Source organism: Pithys albifrons, chromosome Z (assembly GCF_047495875.1).
Source record: "Pithys albifrons albifrons isolate INPA30051 chromosome Z, PitAlb_v1, whole genome shotgun sequence".
Lineage (NCBI taxonomy): Eukaryota > Metazoa > Chordata > Aves > Passeriformes > Thamnophilidae > Pithys > Pithys albifrons.
The window spans coordinates 75,840,641-75,861,348 of NC_092497.1; the positions used below are offsets into that span (position 1 = coordinate 75,840,641).

The following is a 20,708-nucleotide window of genomic DNA, read 5'->3' on the forward strand; positions in this document are numbered from 1 at the left end:
AGACATGCATGATACCAAAATTCTCATTTATTTGTGTTATAGCTATTCTTCAGGTATTCTCAAAAATCCTGAATTTATAAGGTACACATTAAGCCACAGACTTTAATATGTAACCACTTGCAATGATTTTCTTGCCTTCATCTTCGAAGTAGCTTATCTGATCACTTTAAAATGTTGATTTCTGTGATTCTGAGTGTATATCCTGTACATAGTGAGAAGAATAGAAGAGTGAAGGTTGGGCAGAAAAGCTGAAGCTGTGAACTGCGCTCTGATACAGATTCAGGGAAGTGATGGCTCTCTGAGCCCTTTACGTTTTAAGTTTTTCAAACAGTTTTAGAGAGTTTTTTTAGCTACTTGGGTGTATCCTCAAGAGAGCTATAGTTTATTGTAGCGAAGGAAAGATACCATCTCTGTTTGTGTTTCCTCCCTCAAACAAATGTGTGGCACTGAGTGATTTTTTAACTGTCCTGCTCTGAAAGTGATCTAACATCAAAAGGGGTGAGGCTCACATGGAATTTTTTTTAAATTGTTTTATGCTACATTATCTCTCTTCTTGCAATTCTAACTTCAGCTCATTCAGGCCCAGAAAACAGTGTGGGTTTATAATATGTAGTCTTTAGCAGGTACAGGGTCTTCATAATTGTATGTTTCTCTTGCTTGTGGTATGACATTTTCACTATGACTATAACCACCTGTTGTGCTTGATGGTGTATCATAAAGGACTACCTAGTTCATGGTTTGTTTGTTCTGGTACTGGGGTGCTCCCAAATCACAGTTTTAATTTTGCCGTATCTTTGGCAGGATTGCATTACGGTTTATGTATTTCTAACCTGCACAAGATGGTTTCGAGTTGGTACATGGCTATCTTATCTCCAGAGATTTTGAAATTAATTGGGACCAAATTCTCATTAGTCTTTTAAGTTTGCTCAGTTCAGCCCTTCTTTGTTGACATGGGGTAGCAGATCATGCTCTACTGCTCATTCAGCTGGACATTTCCACCTCTGGAGCAGAGATGCAGAGCTCCTCTCAGTGCAGTGCATAGGAAAAAGTAACTTATCAATCTGCATTCTCTCCACGTTTACCTTCACCCCTGTGGTGCAGCACAGAGCTTTGTAGTTTCATATTGTTAAAAGAAATTGTGACCTTTGAAAGTGTTGGACTTACTTAAAAACATTTCCCATGAGCAGTGTCGCGTGACCACTGAGTGTAGGTAAATGCTCTGGAAATTTTTAGCATTCTCTTACTCTGGCCTCAGGCTGCTTTAAGCACAGGATCAAGTCTTGCCTCTGCTGAAACTCTCCCAGGTTCTGCCACTGATGCTGAGTTCAGTATTCTTGCAGTTCAGGCCTCACTAATTCAAAAGGTGAATGTTGCTATCCTTGTTTTACAGCTGGAAGATGTCAGGCAGGTTATTTGGAGAGCTGTATGGTGGTCCATCAGTGGCTTCAGAGCCTGGGACCTTAAATGAAGAAAGAAAAGAAAAATTATTTGGTACATACAGGATCACGTGGTGGGTAGAGAAAAATGAATTGAATTGTAATGAAACAGATGAAAAGACTTCAACAGGATTTATGAATAGATGTTAATTGGAGGTTACACAGAACTATGGAATTTTAGAGGTGATGTCACAATCAGGACGATTTACACTGTTTTCATGGTTAGCTTGCAAAAAAGTGAATAGCCACATAACATAATGGACTTAGACATCTTTGAGAGGTTTAAAATAGTTTATGAAAGTATTAAGTAGCCCCAGTTCTCTCTACAAGTCTGGTTTCTTTATTACATGCAACACACATTGTAGTTTTTTTCATACCCCCCTCATCTTCCCTTCTTTGCATTAGAAGCCAAAGAGTAATTTCATCTGTAAAGCTTAGATCTAGTTTTAAAAGGAGAAAACATGCATTTGATACTCTTCCATGGAAAATGAAAGGCCTTGTAAGCTCTTTTGCCTGTTGTTCTGTAGATCATCATGCCTGTTCTTGTGTTGGCATTTCTTCTTTTTACAAGTTTAGCAATGCCAAGCTGCTACTACAAACACAGGCAATCCAGTATGTTACATACATGCACCTATGTTCGTTTACATATCCTAGCGGATTTATTGGATGGTAGGCTGGGTTTTAGTGTTTAGTTGATTATTTTGGGTTCTTTTTGTGTGTTTTAGGAATAATCTGCTAAATAACAGCAAAAACCAACTGCCAGAGTGTTTTTCTTGGTGCTTGCCTGGATCCTGCTTTCTGCCAAGATACTCTTGGATCTTTAATAGTAGTTTTTATGTGCAAAAAAATTATTCTAGTCAAATTTTAAAATGGTTGATGCTAATTCTGGATTACATGTACTTTTTTTTTTTACTTACTTGATGCTCACTGTAAAGAGCTTTTCTGTGTCTAGCTAGATTATAAAAGAATAAGAGTTTCTGAAGTGACCAACATTCATGTGAAATAACTGCTGTGGAATATCTGCCATAACGTTTTACAAATGTGAGACCATCTTGATCATCCATGGAAGACAGTAAAATTATTCTCCTTGTCTGCTGCTGGTAGCATGTTTCATATCACCAAAATTATGCTCTTCAATATCTTTGTCTCCTTCTAACTATCTTGACACCAGTGTAAATAATGTTCACACATAAAAGCTTATATCAGTCTGGTCTACTTCCATATAATGGGAAAAGTGACCTGTACCTTAAAATACATAACAACTTACATAATTTAGTGAATTTAGAGAATTAGTCAGCTCACATTTTTCTGCAGTGAAAATGAAATAAAAACAATAAAGGGAATGAGAGGATTATATTTGGTTTTGTTGTGCTTGTATAAATGACAGGTAAAGCTTTCCCTTTGAGGCATGTTCTGAAACACAGCTCTAAAACCTGTTTTACCAAATGGTTAGTTTTTGATCACTAAAATGTAAATCTAGTGATTGACTCTTACAAGGAACCACTTTTGAAAATAAATAAAACTTCCAGTTTTCAAGTCTACAAGCTCCCTCAGGGTTCAGAGAGTCAAGCTCAATCTTTTTCCCACACTGGTAAGATACGTTTTCTGTGAACAATCCCTCTGCTTCAGCTCACTGGAATTTAGTAAATAATTTGGTCATGCCCAAGAAGGAATAGAATTCAGCTTAGGCTCTTAGCAGAGTTGGCTCTGCAGGCATTGCAGGGCTAAGTATTACTGACAAATTATTTTTTATGACCAAACACAGCAGACACTTATGTTTATAATGCTTAAGACAAGAAATGCTGAAGGATGCACTGACTGTGGTATGGTTCATGCTGTTACTGTTGCCCAGACAGACAGCCACATGCAAGTTCTACATTGTGGTTCATGCAAATTTATGTGGTTTAGTTTCTTAAACAAAAACAAATGCTAAGTGTACAATCTCTGAACACAGAAGAGTGGTCTGAAAATGAAGGCTGCAGGGAAACTGTTGGTAGGGCAGAAAGGTCTGGGTTTCTCAATTTTTTTCCTTAGTGATCCGTAAGAGGGAGTGTTGAGTGTCTTGATAATACATGTGTTTTTCCACATCCTGATTTTTTTAGCCTTGCAGCTGGAAAATGAACACCTTTGTGCTGTCCTTAGTAAAGAATTTTCTGTTTTCCCTTGAGCTTAAATGAACATTAGATTCATAAACTGTACTTAAAATGTGTTTGCCTTTTCAGTATATTAAAATTAACACTTTAAACCTGAGAACATCATGTTTTCTATTGTCTATAATGAAGTTATAGAGAGGCCTACAGTCACTTCAGAAGCTGTAATGTTTGGTTTTGCATAAAAGCAGCCAGAACATAAACCAAGTATACATTGTTTCAGTGAAGTCAAGCTTTTTAGGTTTCTGAAGAGATATAGCAACTTACTTTGTTTTTAAGGAGAGATTTTGGTGTAGCTGCTACAGATAATTTAGGACAAAGAAAGGTGAGGAGACAGCCAAAAGCTTCATTGTGTTCCGTTGTCTTCGAGCTGTGCAGCTTCTGGAGTCTTTCTATCAGCGGGTCTCCTCCGACATCTTTCCAGTAAGAAAAGCCAGCAGCATTTGGGTAAAGTTCCTCCCCAAATGATTGTCAAGTGGCACAGTTGACCAATACCTTTATAGGGGACCAGGACAGAGGTTAAATTTTACTGCAGCAGAGAAACACAAAGAACAGAGGCAGGGAGGAGGGCTCCTGAGAAGTGAGCGGTGGGCTGTAAATGCCAGTGACCTGAAGATTGAAATGTCTCATGTGCAGACCCAGTCAGCGAGTGTTTATTCCAGCTGGCAGTGAAGGAAGGGACATGGAGGAAATGCCAGGGGACATCAGGACCACCACAGCCTTCTGATACTCAAAAATATTTCTAATGTGCTATTTCCAGACATGTCAACAGAAAGGTTAAAGAGGTTCTCTCTGTAGGGTAGCATTATAACTACCTTATAGCCCCTTTATAGGACAACTGGCGTTGTACCAGTTCCATGGTAGACAGCTCAGAATCTACCTATAGAAAGTGAGACCTTTCATGTTGATACTGTTGCCGTAAAAGTCTGTAAAAAAGACTCCAAGCCAAGTTTTGTAGCAGATAAGATAATGGGCAGGCTCTTTAATGAGCAACCCCGCTCATCCAGGAATACATCGACGCGCGCGCGCGCAAGCTCTAAGTTCTATAGCTTTTATAATATAACCTATCCAATCACTACTGTCCACATGTCCAGTTCCACCTCTGTCCCCTCCCAGTTCCCGCCCCTGTTGAATTGGGGCTGGGGTCGTTGGGACCCTCTGTCTTCATCCACCTCCTCTTCTTCAGCACACAAAGGTCTCTTGGACGCTCTCCAGGGCTTCGGGTCACACTGCTCCATGTTTATGTTCTCTTCTGATATGCTTTAATCTGGTACCTTGAGGAAGAGACTAAACAGCTGGCAGATCTCAGCTGCCTGTTCTGGAGCAGGGGTAGAGATAGAAGGACTTTGTGCTACAAGCTGCTAAATATTAATTCACTAAAATCTACAGCATTGCATCTACTGTGTCTCCAAAATCTACAAAATATGAAAATTGAAAAGTTAAAAAAACCCTTTCGGCATCAATACATTTCTTCTTGCCGTAAATTATTTTGATGTAGTTAGTGTACAGCTCTCCATGGTGTAGAGGTTTGCCGCGGTTGAGAAGCATGTGTCTATGTCCGTTAATGACCATAGGTGCAGGTGGCTGCTCTAATGCCTCTGTCTGTGAATATTCACAGAACTTCAGGGAAACTTGATGAAATAGTAAAGAAAGGCTGAGGCATAGAAAACGTGTGGGAAATCTGGGAAGAAAATTAACTTCTTGCAAATTGGGTGCCTTGGTCATGAAACATGTTTCTGAGTGGTATAGCCTGATGACAGTGTGGCATGATGACAGTGTGGTATAGGGAACTCTTAAGTAGTCTGATACAATCAATATTTGGCAGTTGTCATGCTGTCGAGACAGTGGCTCAAAACTTATCTTTTTTATTGGTGTAAGCTGCCATAGTCCACCGAAGACCTGTGTGTTAGTAAAGGGTACCTGACACTCAAGTTATAAAACACACAGTGGTGTTGGTAATATTTTAGTTTAGTTATTGGTGTTTCTCTTAATTTATGAATTATATATATCCTCCTAGAACAATTACTATTCAATTCTCTGTTCATAACTCTAGTTGTTGGGAAAATGGAGTTGTATTGTGTCTTTTTAGATATCACATAATTTCATTTCCTAAAGAGTGAAAGAAAAAATATTTACTATAAATGACTGTTATGCAGCAAGTTTAGAAATTCCCAGCCTGCAGCTCTTCAGAAAATCTGATTTTCCTCTGTATGTTTATTGCCCTTTCTACTTTTCATTCTGACTTTTACTGCCAGTGCCTGTCAGTCTGTAACCAGAAGCTGATGTTGGCTGTATCTTGATTTTGGTAGAAGCTGACTACACTTGCAGAGAACTGGGAAGCAATTGCCCTGAAGTTGACAATGACACATGACCCTAAAGGAAAGATCTCCATGGTGCTCAGTGTTGCAATGCTAAAGCTTCCTGATTAGCTGACAAAGAACCATGCTTTCCTATTCTTCCTGTCGCAAGAAGCTCCAACGTACGGTTTTATTCTGGGAAGATCAGTAGATCTGACACACTAAGAAAGCCACTTCCCTGATTTCTGCAGTAAATCCAACTTTAGAATTGCCAGTACTAGGCTAAAGGAATAGTACGAAATGGTATAAAAAGTATGCAAGTAAAAAACACAATAAGGCAATAATAGAAAATCTGCTTTTGCAGGAATAAATTTATCATAAATAACTTAGTGCAGAAAATCTGCAAGATGAGGAGGGATAGGCTGGCCACAGAAATGGATTAGTAAGTAGAAAGGTGTTTCTGAATGATATGAGCAGCCAACAGTGCCTCTAAAAATGACTGTGTGATATGTTGTTGATTCTACTCATGAGTCTAGCAGTAAAGTACAAGTAGTGATTGTATCTGAGACTGCCCTCTACAAAATTTCTTTGTCTTTATAGTGCAGCTAGTGGAACAGGAAGGAGCTATTTCTGCTACTGCTCCTGAATATTTCTTTTCAACAACACTGATTTAAGTGTAGAAGAATTTAACAAATAAATAAGGATTATGGGGCACTTTCTGACTTGATGAAATTAAAATAGTTAATAACTTTTTACACTCAAGACCTGTGGAATTGTGGCATGCCTCAGCAAGACTATACAAAGGTGCCTGGGCATGTTTGGAACTGATGTTTTGCTTTTGATGGGACACTGGACAAGGCAGTAAGGATTCCTTTGTTTTGCCAAGGAAAGCAGAACACTCCTTGAAAAGGCTTCCATTTTGTGTTCCTTCTTGTAATGAAATAGGTGGGCTTACAATGTTAGACAAGTTTTCCCTCACAATTGCTTTTTTCTTTATTGTATTTTGAACCTACAGATTTGCAATGGCACACCATGTTGCTCTTCTTTGCTGCCGTGCTTCTGTTGGAACTTGTTAATTAGCTCCTGAACAACTTCCCTCCTGTCTTTTGGGTGTATCTGCCACACTTCAGGCACAGGCTTTTGTGTTGCTGCTGGGTGTCAGATACTATCTGAGTATGTCAAAAGCTGAGCGGAAAGCTGACTTGAGTCTAAGTGCAGCTGTTGATTTGAACATTTGTAAAGAGTTGCTGGTGGACTACTCTACAAGAGTTGCTTCTAGCCATGCTAAATGAGGGCTCAGCATGTAAACATCCCTAAGCATTCTACTGGGCCATCTGTTGCTAAATTGTCCTGGCTGCTTGTTATATTGTCTTTTTCTAATTTTTTGTATAGTGCCATCATTTCCATGTCCACTAGTGGAATGACTTCTCATATCTGTGACTATTTTTGTTCGTATGGGAAGAACAGAGGCTGTTCCTACTTCCCTTGTGTAGGCTCTGTCCCCTTTCTGCCTTCATGTTTTAAGAGCAAGCAGAGACAGGCTGTCAGACTATAATGTATTTTGGGATGCAATTTTTTCCAGTGACTTACCTAAAATGAACTAGGTGAACAGATTTCTAACACTTAGAGTCAGATCTGGGAGCTTTGCAAAAGTCTTCACAGGAGCAAGAAATGGGATGTCAGTGAAGGAAATTGTGATTCCATGCTTATGAATGCTTCTCGCTGCTGCAAAACAGAGTATCCAAGGCCATGTGACAGCATTCATCTGCTGGGGAGGTAGCTGGTCAGGATGGCTTTGGAGCAGCAGGGAAAACCTGAAGATACTGTTGAGTTCACTCAGGTGACGAATAACTTCAGCAAGGAAATGCCAATGAGAAGATGGCTAGAAAGGTCAGCAGTCAGGAGTGTATCTCACAGGCTGACACACACAAAACTAATGGGATTACTTCCTGTAGAAAGGGATATATATAAAAAAGTGAAAGTATCTTCAATCAGAGCACATGCGTTTTGATAAAACTTCACTGAGAAGTAATAGTACAGTACACCATTAGAAAACCAGACAAATATTTAGGTATTTCATATTGTGTGTGTGTGTGTGTGTGTGTGTGTGTGTGTGTGTGTGTGTGTGTGTGTGTGTGTGTATAAAAAACTAAGAAGCTGCTGCTATCTGGGCAAAGTAATGCCAAGTTTTTGAGATGATACTCACAGAAAATATTTAAAAGTTGATGAACTCACTGTGTGCGTGTTTCTTGACTCTTGAGGATATTGCTATTAAATATTGTGGCTTTGTTTTTGCCTGCAGTGCAAGTACTAGAGCTTCCACTCATTTCCTACTGCTGAAAAATACCAGTGCCATAACTTGTGAAGATCCATTGTCTCCCAGTAAGGGAATTACTGTGAGTTGCATGCAGGGGTTTTCTGAAAATACAACATGTGCCCTGATTAATTGTCATAGTTAAAGGGGTATTACAGTGTTCAGGCATGTGAGCACATATGACAATGCATTTAGAGCTAGTACCTTCCAGTGCAGTGGATGTTTTAACTAGCTGGTCCAGAGGAATTGTTAGACTTAGTAAGGGATTGGTTTTGTATAGTCAGTGGGACTGAGGATCCTGTGTCTGACAGTGGCTATTACCTCTTCAGAGCTAATATTTCCGTCTATTTTTTGCTCTTTTACTTTTCTGCAGTGGAGTTTAGTATGTGCTTATCATTCTGGTTTAGAGGATTATGCAGAGTGTAAATGGCATACGGAAGGCTTGTACCTTATACAACATGTGTGCTTCCATCAGATGAAGATGCGTGCAGATACCTGCACAGTACAAAACAAACCTGTTTTTATTTGTCAGCTAGCTGTAGATGAAGTCTAGAGGATTTGCGAGCATGAAATACAATTTCTTAACAAAACTATTTCAATACATAATGTATTTAAGGACACCCAGAGCTTTTGTTTGTGTTGTAGCTGGAGGGTAAGAGACATCAATTTGTCTGAGCAGGAGGGGGTACATACAGTCCTGACATATGTCCTCTAGAGAGCTACAGCTCTCATCATGCTAGATGTTTTCAAGTATTTCTTGTGTTCTTATTGGGAAAGGTCAGTGAGTGAAAGGAAAGAAAGCTCAACATGATGCAGTTCGTGTCATGTTGTTATCAGAACTTTGGGATTTAATTTTTATTAGAAGCTATTAGAAGGTTCCAGAAGGTTTTTATTGTGGTACATCTCTGCTTCATTTGTTTAACCTCTGTTTTACGTCATGATGGTTTTGATTGCTGGGGAGAATATACAGGAAAGTCAATTCCAGTCTGCTCTGTTTTCTTCTTTATCACCATCTGAAGTTAGAGATTTGGAAAATAATCTTGGTTACAAGACAACTCTAGGTGCCACCTAGTGCAGTGCATCAGCTTAAAGCAGAACCAAGTAGACTTGCTTTTTGTGGGACCATGCCCAGTTGTGTTCTGGGGATCTCAAAGGATGGACTTTCAAATCCACCGGAGTTTTGGTCCAGTGTTTGACCATCTACTACATAACTATTTACTGTATATGTTTATTTAAGCAGTATTTTCTATGTTAGGGTGGTCCCGTGAGCACTCCAGACTCTGATCACAAGGTCGTGAGTTTGAGTCTCAGTGGAGACCATACCAGGCAGTTCAATGCCTCCCTGCCATCCCATCCCGTCACATCTCGGATGCTCAACAGGGTCAGCCCCGGTTAGTACCAGCTGCTGTGACAGTCCCGAGGCCTTCACTGTCACTGTCCGAGCTCGCTCAGCCGTGGCAGATGGACCTCAGGACTTAAACGGTGGGGCCAGTTCTGCACACGCTGTGCCTCATCTAAAAAATCCACTGCGCAGGCAGAAGGGGACACACCCATGTGGGGAGAGCCCTGCCCAAATCCATACATATACATTTTCTGTGTTGGAACTTCAAGTTGTGAATTCTCAGACTATCACTGTGCACCTTCAAGTCCATCTGTCTTCTCTATCCTCCTCTTAGATAGTGGAAGACTATTAAGACCACAAACAGATGTCTCTTCTTTAGGTGAAACAAACCCACTGTTTCAGTCTCTCTTTCTGTGTGCCCTGTGCAGCAGAATTTTTGACCCTTACCTGTATCGCAGGTCTGGATTCACTCCGAAGGAGTAGTGATTAACTGTTTCCTGCTGAGTAGGCTGGTAATAAGCTCTGGATCCAAGAAACAGCTAACCTGTTGAAAGTTACTCAGCGAGGCAGCTGTAAGAAGAGAGTTAATATGTTAAGTTCTGGTGTTTGCTGAGGTAATACACCTAGTGTCACAGACAAGGGGGCCTACAAAGGTTAGAGAGAGACTTTTTTCAAGAGCAAGCAGTGATAGGACAAGGAGGAATGGCTTTTAACTGAGTTAGTTTGGAGTAGGAAGCTCTTAACTGTGAGGGTGGTGAGGAACTGGAACAGATGGTTCAGAGAAGTTGTTGCTGCCACAACTCTGAAAGGGACTTTGAGCAACCTGGTTTAGTGGTAGGTGCTGGGAAGGGAATTGGAACTAGATGATCTTTAAGGTCTCTTACAGTTCAGATAATTCTGAGATTTTTATGACTTGTTATTTTTCATCATGGTCTGCTGTCCTTATACTTGATGACATACCTGTTAATCTACAATCAGACTTCATAGCCTAAAGACATTAAAGAACTATGATTACTATACTAGAAACCAAGTATTACTATCCTACATGGCTGTTGAGGTGTGTGTGTGTGAATTTTTTTTAATTAGGCTAGAGACATTAATCAGAAAAAGTAATTAAAATAGAATTATTAGAAAGATAAATAAGTCTGTGGTACCAAGTGACAGTCAAGGTGAATCTTCTGAATGTCATCTCTAAAATTGTACTAATGTGTATTTGAAAAGGAGTGCTTAAATGCTATACAAAGGAACGTATTCAGATTTACTGTGTGACTTAAAGTTGGTTTAAGCATCTGGAGTGAAACAAGTTTCCTTTGATATGTGAGCTAAACACATTTCTTAAAAGACCTACTGTCTTTCAGAGTCATTTGATCTCATCTGGCAGTTTTTTCCTGTTTATTTAGAAAACATAGGCTACAATTGCTAGTTTTGTCATACTATGACTAACAATGTCATCGTAATATAGTGGCATATTGTGTAAACAAATGACAAAGTTTATACTACAAAAAATTCAAGAAGGCGCTGAATTCGTTAAAAGCAAAGGACCTGTTTGAGATAATATGCCATCCAGTTTGTATTAATTTATGAAATAGATTAACTTAATGTGAAATTGAACTTTAAATCAGTCTGGAAGATTTGATAGTCAGTTTTGCCATTTTAGATTCTTCTTTTTCCCTTTACTTCTGTTTTTTAATGATTTAATAACTCTTTTTTTTTTCCCACTAGAGTCAGTGAGCACTTGCCAAGTGATTTTGCCATAAAAGCTTAATCCAGTGTACATTTGATATTCAGTTTATTAGATGATAATGTAAGCATTATTTAAAAATTTATCCCTTTGCAATCCTTGATCTCAATTTCCTAATTCCTTTAGCTAGGAAGTCATGATGCATCCTGAATTTTTGGAAATTTGATGAAAGCTGAGTGTGCTGGAGGCCTGCTTCTTATCTCTGTTGCTTCAGAGGTGGCATGAAAACTGGTTTCCTCCTGCTTCTGGTCTGATCAAGCTGTAGTTTGTAAGATCCTTAATCCGCCAAGAATCTTTAAGCAATCTGCTAGAAGACAGAATAAAATGTGATAGTAAGGGCAGCAGCTGTGGTGTTTTGCAGTGGATGAAGGTCACAGCATTGGTCAGAACATCCTGATGCTGGGCTTAGGTACCACGTGTTACTGCTTTAGAATTAATCAGTGACTGAAATATGGCTGTTTGGAGGGAGTGGCTAGCATTTCAATTTCTCTTGCATATTATCTCAGTTGTGCTTTTCTGTTTCTTCTATACAGCATTCCTTCTGACATGAAGCATTTGAAACTTACAGGCCTAGTCCTTCATCCTTGCTTATTGAGAGTCTGTGGTCTCCTGCAGTTCAAATGGTCATTGTCACTTTATGGTTCAAAAATGGAATTATATCTTCAAAACTTTAAGCATATGCTAGTGCTGGCTGGAATTTTAACATTACTCTGTATGGTGCCTCTTTAATTTCATCAGCTTTCATACAAACTGCAATTACTATACAAAAGATGAACTTTGCAGTGTAAACTTACAAATTTTAAAAGCTGAAAAAAATTGAAAATACAGTATTTGGGAGAATGTTTAGCAAGTGTGCAGCCTTTTCATCTTCAAAAATATCACACTGGCTTTATGACAATCTTACACATCCAGCCATTGGTTTCAGAGTATTAGTTTGCTTCCTAATGATCTAACTGCTAGAGATGGGAAGATTCCAGCTTTATATGCATACATGCTTTTTGTTTTTAACATAAACCTGCAGGTTCCTTATTAGGGAGGAAAGTGTGGAGAGGTGTACCTTGGACATACAAGCACAAAAACAAATACAAGGGACACCGTTGCTCCTACAGCCCACTTACGTAGAGTTTTTTTGAAAGAAACAACAGCCTTTTTAGGCAATTTTGATGGGTCGATATTGGGAACCCAGGCACGTCACTCAGACCACATCTTGTTTTGAGAGACAGGCAGCCATCCTGTGCATATGAGACCATTTTGGAAGCAGAACAGCATGTGTGTGGGAGGACAGAAAGCCACCTCTACAGTGTGATGAAATACTTCCTTTCCTGAGCAAGTACCTAGCCCTTCATTTGTGTTAGTGTGTGGAGGATCAGCTGGGTGCCACAACACAGAGACACTTTTGCTGCTGCTGTTCTTTCAGAGCAGATATAAAAAGTAAGAAAGATCAAAGAAGAAAAGTAGAGCAAAGGATGTTTTCTCTCTTTCAGTTTCTCCTTTAACCATACAAATCCCCCATCTTGAAATGGTTGTTCTTGACTTCCTTAGGTTTCTGTCTTAGCTTTTTTTCTTTGGCCTGCACTGCTTTTGAAGTTTCAGCTGAGTTCTTCAATACAAAGCTAGCAAACATCTCTGTTTCAACAGATTCTGTCATTGTAAAGTTTAATAGATCACTTTGTCCTCAAGCAAGAGTTATGAAACACCTATCACGATTGGTGACAAAGAACCCAGAAAGTAAATCTACAGACTAAGAGTTTTACTTTTTGCGTTGGGTAATCCTGAAATTAACACTAGAATAAATGGTAACAGAAATTCTCCAAAGGTTTTTTTCTGAAAAGTCAAACTCAGTAGGCATGAGTCTCCATATAAATCTGATAGTTCCTATTTAGTTAAAAAAATAATCCATATCATATCTATATTATCACTGTCTTGATAGTGTACCCATATAGCTTGAAAACAAAATATAGTGGAAACAAGTGTGTCATACAGATACAGTGGAAAACCAGATGTTTACATTTCCCCTCTCTATCATAAGAATGGCAGTTGTGGTAGCTTTAGGGGGATTTATTTTCTTTTAGGAGAGTTTGGGATTTGGATTGGTTTAGTATGGAAATATGTATTAGTGCTAGATTTCCTAGTGTAATGAAAAATTAGATGATATTGTTTAAAGTTATTTGAATATGTTCAAGTTATCATACTGTTACTTTAAAGTCAAGCTTGTGAAGAAGTATCAAAGTGAATTGCTTCTTACTGTATTTGATGCCATTTTTAATAGTCTGAAATTAGAGAAGAGACTGATACAAGACTGGGAAATTAATCTTAGGAAGCTGATGCTTTTACTCTGCATCAGTTGAGGTGTCAAAGCATGGTACATAGTGGTTTTTTTCTTGTTTATATATCAAGCCAAAACAATACATGATGAAACGTAATAAAGAGTATCTTGCAAAATAAGGAGAAATTATGACAAATTTGGACCAAAATTTCTCTTATGCAGATAATTAGAAAGACAAGACAAAATTGGTCAAAAATAGGAAGGTGCATCACTTGCCATTTTATGTATCTATTTATACATATTGACTTGGATCTGATTGGAAGCACGTTGCAGAGAATTAGGCTAAATGTATCAGATCATCATGCTATTTGCTTTCTACACTTTTTGGAACACAGATAAATACAAAATTACTGAAAAAAAGTCCATGAAATACATGATATCTTGATAGAATTTATGTAATACATAAATTCAGTGTGCTATATGTATTTTTACTGCATGCTATATAGGAAAAAACTACATATATATAAAAAGTTATGAAAAATGATACGTAATATTTGGGTAAATGCTACAACATTGGCAGTAGGAAAGTTATGCTTTATTTGTGATATCTTGATAACATTAATAAGTAATAATTAAAAAAAGTTCTCCTCAATAGAAGCACAACTGTGTCTTTGTTAGTTTTAGGGAAGAATGATTAAAACAAAAATTTACTGCCTATGGCTTAAAATAACCAAATTTTGTTATTCTAAATGTGAGGTGCAAAGATCCAGCCTGCCCCTGGCACTGATTTGTTGCTTATGTAGATGTTGAGAGCTGTGGGCATTCTGTTGGCTGTTTTTTTTCAGTTTACTGAGATCCTAAAATATGAAAAGCCAGGACAACATACAGCTGGATAAAGAGCATTGCTATGTGGAAAAAAGAGTTGGCAGTTTTCCTTGTTTGCAAAATGGAGATAAATGGGAAGGCAATGCAAGAAAAGTGCCCATATGTATGAATTTTAATAAAGAAGCACCATTTTCGAAACAATATGGCAATAACTTACCATTCCCTCTGAATTTCATCAGTTTTCCCCATGTACTGCTTTATGCTTAGAGTGCACGTTCCTCCTCTGCACTAATGCCTCTTTCATTTGAGGGCTGATGGGGCTGAGAGCCTTCTGCAGGTAAAATCCATGGAGGCTTTTATGTTGCAGGGTCCTTTGAGACTTGGATTCATGATATGTTTCTATCAGCTATCTCAAAAAATCTGGTGTAGATTTAGTAGAACATGCTCTTCGGCCATTCTAAGGAATTTCTTTGCTTTTGGTTCCCAGTGTTTATGGATTGGCACTTCACTTTGGAATACCTTTTTATGATACTCTGTTTGACTTAATTTGCAACTTCAACTCTTAGCATCTTCCAGAAAAATAATTATCGGCTTCCTAGAATCTAAGTGACATCACTTAAATAGTTTTTTGCTATTTTTGAGACCTTGACGTTACTCTGCATGTTCTGTCTTTCTGAGTTTTTTGAGATGGTCTCTCATGAAGAACAGAGAGAGATTCATAGCTGTGTGAAGGAGAAAATTTTCCAAACCTTCTCTTTCTCATGTGTAAATATACAGGCAGAAAACTTGTATAATTCAGAACTGTTGCCATCACTTAGGAAGTGGCTTGAGCTAAAGAAGCACAGCCCTACCTCTGGCCAAAATTTGGACATAGTGAAAAAAAAGATCACTACTTCTCTGAAAGCCAAAAATAGGGGGAATCAAAATGGAATTGTACATACCTCTGGATCCACCAGTGGTGATTGTTTGTTTAAAGAAACAAATTACAGGTTTTTTTTTCAATAAGTAGTCCTTTGAGCTATTAAAAACAGTGTTTCAGTAAAATGTTAGTGGCTATGCTGGAGGGCCGGTTGAATACGTGGTATAATTAAATTTACTTCTAAGACAAAAATTTAAAATGGTTTAAAGTTTCAAGAACCTTGCAGGGTTAAAATAATTTATGTGATGCAACTGTTGGTGGCTGGCTGAATTCTAATCTGGTGCTTTGAAGGAAATACTACCCAGTGTGGGTGTAAAGCATCACTTGCAGTTTAAGAATAGAAAAGATCCAATTTTACTTTATTTCTATGTTAACCTAAGTGTGATCCTGTTTCATTGCATCTAGTATACACTCAGGGCAAAGCTTCTTGGATGGGTCCTCAGGTTGCTTCCATTCCTCTCAGGCATTTAACACAGAAACCTGCATCTCTTCTGCTTCTGTTTAAAGATTAGTTCTACTTTCATGGTGTGAAGATTACCTGGTATGTGCTTTGCAATCCAAATTCTGCAGGTTTTTTGTCAAGGCAACACACTGAGTAAAATCATTAAATGGTAACATTGCATATACCACTTTCAGGATTCTTTCTGAAGTTCTTTTGCTCTCATCTCATCTTTGTGCTCCTTCTCACCTCTTGCCCCCTTAGTAATGGGGTAAATGCCTTGGAACGAGGCAAAGAGTAAAAAAATTCATATACTTCAATATAGATTTTAAACTTTTTTGCCCATTGGTACCAAATGTTTCAGTAATTTGACCTAAACTAACAAAAAAGATAACAGATAAGTTAGATTGTGTTAATATGAACTTTCTTCTATTTCCCCCCTCCTAGTTAAAAATCCAAAAGGAACAGATACAGGACACAGTCTCATTGCAGTTAGACTGACAGAGTTGAAGCATACTTACTCTGTCAGGAACATCTTGAAAACAAACCTTTAGATGATACAAATGTTCAGCAGGAGTGGTGTATATTGAGTTCTCTGCACTGGCATCTTAAACATTCATTTGTTTTATTGATGACCTTTATGGTCAGATCTCATTACTACTCATTACTAGGTTAGCGGTGTGTAAATATGTTCTAAGACTAATTATTTATGGTATGATACCAAGCAGAGTTTGGGGTACAGGTGCAGGTTAGTGAAATTAAATTTTGGTAGGCCATGTCAAGGTGTTTTGAGTTTGTGGGGTTTTTTTGTTTTGGTTTTTTGTTGTTGTTGTTGTTTGTTTGTTTGTTTTAACACAGTATTTTATAAGTCTTCCCCTCCTGAAAGTCACTGTCATTATCTCAGCTGGTCAGCCACAACTTCTGTGGCTCTTCAGAAGACAGTCGCCAGTTCCCAAGCACAGTATTTTTAACTCCCAGGACATAACCTAAATAAATCTCTATCACAACAATCACACTAACAGGCTTGTGACTCTCACTAGGAGCAAGCATGGAAAGATGCAAAGGATACAGAGAGGGAAATGAGCATAATTGCACATTTAATTTCTTCCTAAGTAAGAGATGAACTGCTTCTCAGCTTCTTTCAAATCAGATTTACTGAAGAATCCATCTTGTGTGTTAATTTTTATGGAGCAGTGATACTGCATTCTGGTATTCCACAGGTACAGGCACTCAGAAAATACAACTTCACAACAAAATCCTGGCAAAGCTAATGTCTATGGTGCCCTCTGTAAAATCTTTATAACCTTTCCAGACATGTTCCCTTACTACTTCTGCGTTATATTCCTCACAAAGACATGACTTTTTACAATATTCCCATGTCCATTTATGCATCCTAATTGGTCATTTTGGTTTTGGTTGATTTTGTGTCTATACAAACAGCATATCCTAGTAGAAGAGCAGAACAGTTGGTGTTGGGAAATCATGGCATGCATTAAATGTCTTTCATTGTCTTCTCCAGCCTGACTTACCTGGTTCATTGGGCTCAATGTCCCTTAGTAATGGAAGGGCATCAGTTAGTGTTCTAGTTAACTTCATCCAAAAAAAAGTCTAATTTGTACACTCCAAGGTTAGTCTGAAATTAAATTGAATCATGGTAAGTGGGGACTGGGAAACTTGCTTCTGATTCTCATGATCAATGCTAAAACAGTAATGTAAATGCAAACTGGGTGCATCTGCAGGGGAAAAAAAAGATTGGAAAAAACCACCAAAAAACAAAACTATTTTTTATTTGCTTTTAGAGTGAACTACTTTCTGGTCGTAATGTAGCAGAGCATTTAAATACTGTTCCATTGCTTCATGGAGCTTGCATCAGTAGGCACATTCCAGGGTGTATCAGGTTGATGGCCTCTGATAAGGAACTCATTTAAGATAAGAAACATGTGTTTATGGCAATGCAGTTTAATTAGTGGTTACTGGTTGACTAGCTGATGATTAGTGGAGAATCATTTACAGTCATTCACAAGATTCAGCACTCTAAGCCAGTGATCTTAGCAACAAGTAAAGGGAGGAAATCAGTTGCCCCAAGAAAGAGTTTGATTATTTGCAAAACAGACGAACAAGAAAAAGAAATTCAAAATTCTTAACTTGTCTGCATTTTCTCTGCATCAAACCCTTACATTTCAAAGCTTTACTGAAATGAAGAAATCATGGATGTACTGATTACATATATAATTTTTTTTAACTGGGAGAGTGGAGCAACTATTGAAAACCTGAAGCAATTTTAAGTGTTTCATTTGGAGCAGTGCGTTTCATACAGCTCTCTAAATCTTCTTTCTGTCATTGTCACAGCATATTACAGTACTACATTGTGTACATACAGCAGTGTGAACTTCAAATAATCCTCATATCTACAAGAGATTCTCCTGAATGTGTCAGTTGAGCAGTGGAAGCACAAGGCTGCTGTGGGGTATATTTCCCCAAGTTAGTCACATGTTCTTTACTAGCTGATGTCATACATAACCTAAGAAATCCTATGCTGTATGTATAGTGAGCTTGAGTTCCAGACTGAATTATTGACACATTGGTGGGACACGGTAATAGATTCTGTTGTGGCTATTTATGACTCTGTGAACTATACTAATGTTTTCTATAATTGTGACTCTTGAGTTAATTTCCATAGACATTTTTTCGGTGAAAGTTCTTGAACTACATGAAGATGTTTTTACAGCGGGAATATTTTATTTGATTGATCTTGTAATTTTTTTTTTAATTAGAGAATTTGCTAATAGTTTTGGCACAGATCAGGTCATTGTAGTTAGCTGTTTCTGTGCAAGAATTTTATGTGTTCCTCCTCATCCCAGCTATTCATATGATGCAATAAGATATGGAAACTAACTAAAATCTGGTTTTTTAACAGGGAAAAAGGTGAAGGACAGGATTAACTATGTTTTGCACTTGCTGGCTAAACTTTATGATGTATTGTCATAGTTGTGGGCTCTGATTCATAAAGGTTTAATCTGTAGTTATGTTTCAGTAGCAGCTAGCCCACTCATGAGGTATATAACTCCGTGTGTTGAGTCTGTGTGGTCTTATGATCTCAGTGCAGATTACAAATGGAGATCATTAAAAATGAGACTAAGTGGACTTCAAGATGATGGGAAGGTTTTACTTGAGCTCAAGTAGTTTCATAGATGTTAAACTCTATTTTGTACAACACACCTAAAACTGAGCTACTGATACTGTGCTTCACAGGTATTTTATTTTTCCAAGCACACGCATTTTTCAGAATATGGGCATGTGGTGACTACGCACTGCTCTGTGTAAGCTCCCTGACTTTGGCCTAAGAAATGAGGATAAGATTTTCTTTTTTTGTTCCTTTAGTTGCAATGCTTAGCTGGAGGCAGGTAACCAAAGCAGGTTTTGTTAGAGGAAGTCTTTACTGCTTCTAATTTTTTATTTGTGTGTTATTACATTAATAAAAAAATAAAGCTGTGACTCTGAGAAATCAGAAGCAGAGGTTAAGCAAGTCTTCTGTCTCACAGTATAGGAATCAGAAGACAAAAGATGGTATTACCAGTGTCTTGGTTAATCTCAGATTTTGGTCTCTGCTTTTTGACGCTATAGAAATATGTTATGGTTTATTCAATACCCCATAGAGGGTTAATTTCTACATTTGTGACACATATTGATTTTGCCTTTACAATAAATCTCAGCGAGATATTTTCTTCACCTTCCTTTCAGAAAAGACGACGGCGGATTGATCGAAGCATGATTGGGGAGCCAACAAACTTTGTTCACACAGCTCATGTAGGATCGGGAGACCTATTCAGTGGAATGAATTCAGTAAGCATGACCAGATGAGCATAAATTCATTTTAGACAGAATACAAGAGCACTATATATGTATATTGAGGCTGAAGGAATGAGTCTTTCAACTATAAGAATCTGTATACAGGTCCTAAACACTTGTATTCAATGGAATATATTTTTTTTTAATTCCTATATTTATTGACAGTGCATTTTAGAAGCTGTGTAAATTGTACAGAATACTTTGTAAACTAAGAATTCATTCTGATGTAATGTATGAACCAAAATAGAGGTTTATTTGAAAATATACTAGAGTATAATATGGAAAAGTTTGTGTCTTACGACTGACTAGATTTCTTACCTTAAATGCTTTAAGCTGTTTTAAATATAGTTCATGTGGAACTCTAGCTTACCTTGGTTTACAGTGCACGCACATTTTTTTGTGTGTGTTGTTACTGAGGTTTTCCTATACTCTGTAGCCCTATTTGCAGGGTGAATTATTTCCAGAGCAAGCAATGTCACAGGTAAAGTTCTGTGGCTTCCTGTAGATGATAGGAGCAAGAAATATTTTTACGTCTCTGAAAGTGGAAAAACAGGGGCTAAGATAGATGATTATGGAAATAGACTTATCTTGTACAGCTTCAAATTTCTGTGAAAGGTCAATTTCTTTAAGGTCAATAATATATAGGAAAGGGTTGTATGTAGATAATGATGAAACATACTTCTTGATTTCAATAATCCTCTGTAAAGGAAAACATATTTGGAGATGAAAAATACTTATTGACAAAGGAGAAGAAAAATCTCTGTCAGAAGTTATCAGAATAGAAAGCAGAGCTGTAAAGAAAAGAGTTTCATTGTAGTCAGGTGAGGTCATTTGTAGTTTCAACTAGTTTAAGTTGATCTTACTGAGATCAGACAAACTTTTGTAACTCAGCATGTAATGGGGAAGGGCAAAACTAAAAAATTTGACATAGCAAACAATACACTACATTTTTGCAGAAACAGTGTAGTGAACTGAAAGTTATTTGTGCTAAAACATCTGTAAGCAAGATAAATAGCCAAACACAGATTCAACTTGATAAAATCTAGTTAAAGCTAATTACTTAGTGCAATATATTATGTTAATATTTAAAGCATTACAAATTGAGATTATAAAATGATATTAAACTGAGC

General features: G+C 37.7%; 1 protein-coding gene across 2 annotated transcripts in view; it reads left to right on the top strand.

Moving 5' to 3' along the window:
* Nucleotides 1–20,708, top strand: part of CDC42SE2 (CDC42 small effector 2) — an 85,964-nt gene that overhangs the window by 59,449 nt on the left and 5,807 nt on the right. For both annotated transcript variants that reach the window (XM_071580868.1, XM_071580869.1), the window contains exon 5: nucleotides 19,471–19,572. In XM_071580868.1, coding sequence (XP_071436969.1) covers nucleotides 19,471–19,572 — 102 coding nt within the window. The remainder of the gene's footprint in view (nucleotides 1–19,470; nucleotides 19,573–20,708) is intronic.